General features: G+C 54.8%; 1 protein-coding gene across 1 annotated transcript in view; it reads left to right on the plus strand.

Moving 5' to 3' along the window:
* The window catches only part of LOC116985305 (butyrophilin subfamily 1 member A1-like), a gene marked incomplete at its 3' end in the record, with an annotated part of 19,765 nt that extends 18,341 nt beyond the window's left edge, over window positions 1-1,424 (plus strand). Inside the window, exon 8 of the mRNA XM_033040011.1 lies at window positions 1,309-1,424. Coding sequence (XP_032895902.1) covers window positions 1,309-1,424 — 116 coding nt within the window. The remainder of the gene's footprint in view (window positions 1-1,308) is intronic.
* Between the last annotated feature and the right edge of the window lie 1,437 nt (window positions 1,425-2,861).

Here is a 2,861-nt window from a genome sequence, read left to right on the forward strand (position 1 = left end):
TTTTGTCCGAGCCAGGTTTAATGGCCTGATGGCTGTGGTGAAGTTGCTATTCCTGAACCTGGTTGTTGCAGTCTTCAGGCTCCTGTACCTTCTACCTGAAGGTAGCAGGGAGATGAGTGTGTGGCCAGGATGGTGTGGGTCTTTGATGATACTGCCAGCCTTTTTGAGGCAGCGACTGCGATAAATCCCCTCGATGGAAGGGAGGTCAGAGCCGATGATGGACTGGGCAGTGTTTACTACTTTTTGTAGTCTCTTCCTCTCCAGGGCGCTCAAGTTTCCGGACCAAGACCCCAACCCCCTCGCACTCGTAACAAGGGCAGAGTCCCCCTCGTTCTCACCTTCCACCCGACCAGCCGTCACATACAACAAATAATCCTCCAACATTTTCTCCACCTCCAACGGGATCCCATCACTTGCCACATCTTCCCATCTCCTCCCCTGTCTGCTTTCCACAGAGACCGCTCCCTCCGTAACCCCCTGGTCAGTTTGTCCGTTCCTACCCAAACCACCCCCTCCCGGGGCACTTTCCCTCCTCCAACCTCACCTATTGCATCCGCTGCTCTAGGTGTCAGCTGCTCTACATCGGTGAGACCAAGCGTAGGCTTGGCGATCGCTTCGCCCAACACCTCCGCTCGGTTCGCAAAAACCAACCTGATCTCCCGGTGGCTCAGCACTTCAACTCCCCCTCCCATTCCGAATCCGACCTTTCTGTCCTGAGCCTCCTCCATGGCCAGAGTGAGGACCACCGTAAATTGGAGGAGCAGCACCTCATATTTCGCTTGGGCAGTTTGCACTCCAGCGGTATGAACATTGACTTCTCCAATTTCAGGTAGTCCCTGCTTTCTCCCTCCTTCCCCTCCCCTTCCCAGCTCTCCCGCAGCCCACTGTCTCCGCCTCTTCCTTTCTTCTTCCCACCCCCACATCAGTCTGACGAAGGGTCTCGACCCGCTTCATAGATGCTGCCTCACCCGCTGAGTTTATCCAGCATTTTTGTCTACCTCAGATCCTAGACGTGTTCTGTCATTTCCTTACACATGTGCTGCCTGACTCGCGAACGTCCTCCAGCAGTTTGTTTTTATTTTTCACCGGTCACCCGCTTCCCCTCCCACCCTAATTAGGAATCGCCGGGAAACGATGTTATTGTCCATGGGATGTTGTTTGGCGGGCGGGAAAAGGCCGGGATATCGTCCAGTTGTCCGCCCGCCTGTGCCCGAGGCCGAGCGGCCTCTCCCCAGGTCCCAGGGCCGCGCTGCCCGAGTCTCCCCCCCGACCCCCGGGGACTCACTGATTCTCTGCTTCTCCCCCCAGTCTCCGTCACCCTGGATGTGGAAACAGCGCATCCGAAGCTCGAGGTGTCTGAGGATCGTAAGAGGGTGAGACGGGAACGGACCGAGAACAAGAAGAATCTCCCTGACACCGGGAAAAGGTTTACAGACTTGTGGTGTGTGCTGGGATCGGAGGGATTCACATCGGGGAGACATTACTGGGAGGTGGAGGTAGCGGAGTGTGAGTGGTGGAGTATGGGAGTCGTCGCAGAGTCTGTGGAGAGGAAGGGACGGGTCAAACTGATCCCGGAGTCTGGAGTCTGGAGCATCGCGCGGCAGGGTGACGGGTTTAATGCATTCACCTACACTCGATCCCCTCTCCCCGCCCGTCCCATCCCCGAGAAGGTGGGAGTTTATCTCAGTTACGAGTCCGGGACAGTTTCATTTTACGACGCGGACACCAATTCCCATCTCCACGCCTTCACTGGGAATACATTCACGGAGAAACTTTATCCTTTCTTCTCGCCTCGGCATAAAGACAAGTGGATGAGAATCTGCTCCGGTTCCGCTCCGGGTGTGTAAAAGGGTCGGGTCCAGGGACCGACGTCAGGAGCGGGGCTCGGGGGCTGTGGGGCAGAAACCCGGTGGACAACAGGTCGGCGCTGAACAGCTCCCATTTAAACCCCCAAATTCCACGTCGTAAAAACCCCAGTGAGAGCGGATATAAAACCAGAGGGAATGTAAATGTAGCCTTGCTGAGGCTACATGAAGTGTAGATGTGTACAAAATTATGAGAGGAATAGATCGGGTAGATGCACAGAGTCTCTTGCCCAGAGTAGGGGAATCGAGGACCAGCGGACATAGGTTTAAGGTGAAGGGGAAAAGATTTAATAGGAATTTGAGGGGTAACTTTTCCACACAGAGGGTGGTGGATGTATGGAACAAGCTGCCAGGGGAGGTAGTTGGGGCTGGGACTATCCGATCATTTAAGTTACAGCCAGACAGGTACATGGATAGGACAGGTTTGGAGGGATATGGACCAAGCGCAGGCAGGTGGGACTAGTGTAGTTGTTCAAGTTTCCATACTCTATGACTCTTAGAGTCAATGGAAGGGAGGTTGGTTTGCGTGATGGTCTGGGCTGCCTCCACAGCTCTCTGCAATTTCACGCTGTGGTCCATCCCTAGTTAGAAGAAGGGTCTCGTCGCGAAACGTCCCCCATTCCTTCTCTCCAGAGATGCTGCCTGTCCCGCTGAGTTACTCCAGCATTTTGTGTCTACCTTCGGTGCAGACTGAAGTCCGGGACAGTTGTAATGCCGCCTGCAACCAGACGATGGTGATGACGGGCTGTCCAGAGCTCGGTGGTACACAAAAATGCTGGAGAAACTCAGCGGGTGCAGCAGCATCTATGGAGCGAAGGAAATAGGCGACGTTTCGGGCCGAAACCCTTCTTCCATCCAGAGCTCGGTGCAGTTTGACGGTGCAGCACCCCCACCTGCTGCTGGCAGCCGGTACTGCGGGGAGAGCAGGGACACAAAACTCGGCTGGTCGGACAAGGCAGGCAGGAGTCTTAACAATAACAATATTTAAAAAAAATA

This window comes from Amblyraja radiata, chromosome 2 (assembly GCF_010909765.2).
Source record: "Amblyraja radiata isolate CabotCenter1 chromosome 2, sAmbRad1.1.pri, whole genome shotgun sequence".
Lineage (NCBI taxonomy): Eukaryota > Metazoa > Chordata > Chondrichthyes > Rajiformes > Rajidae > Amblyraja > Amblyraja radiata.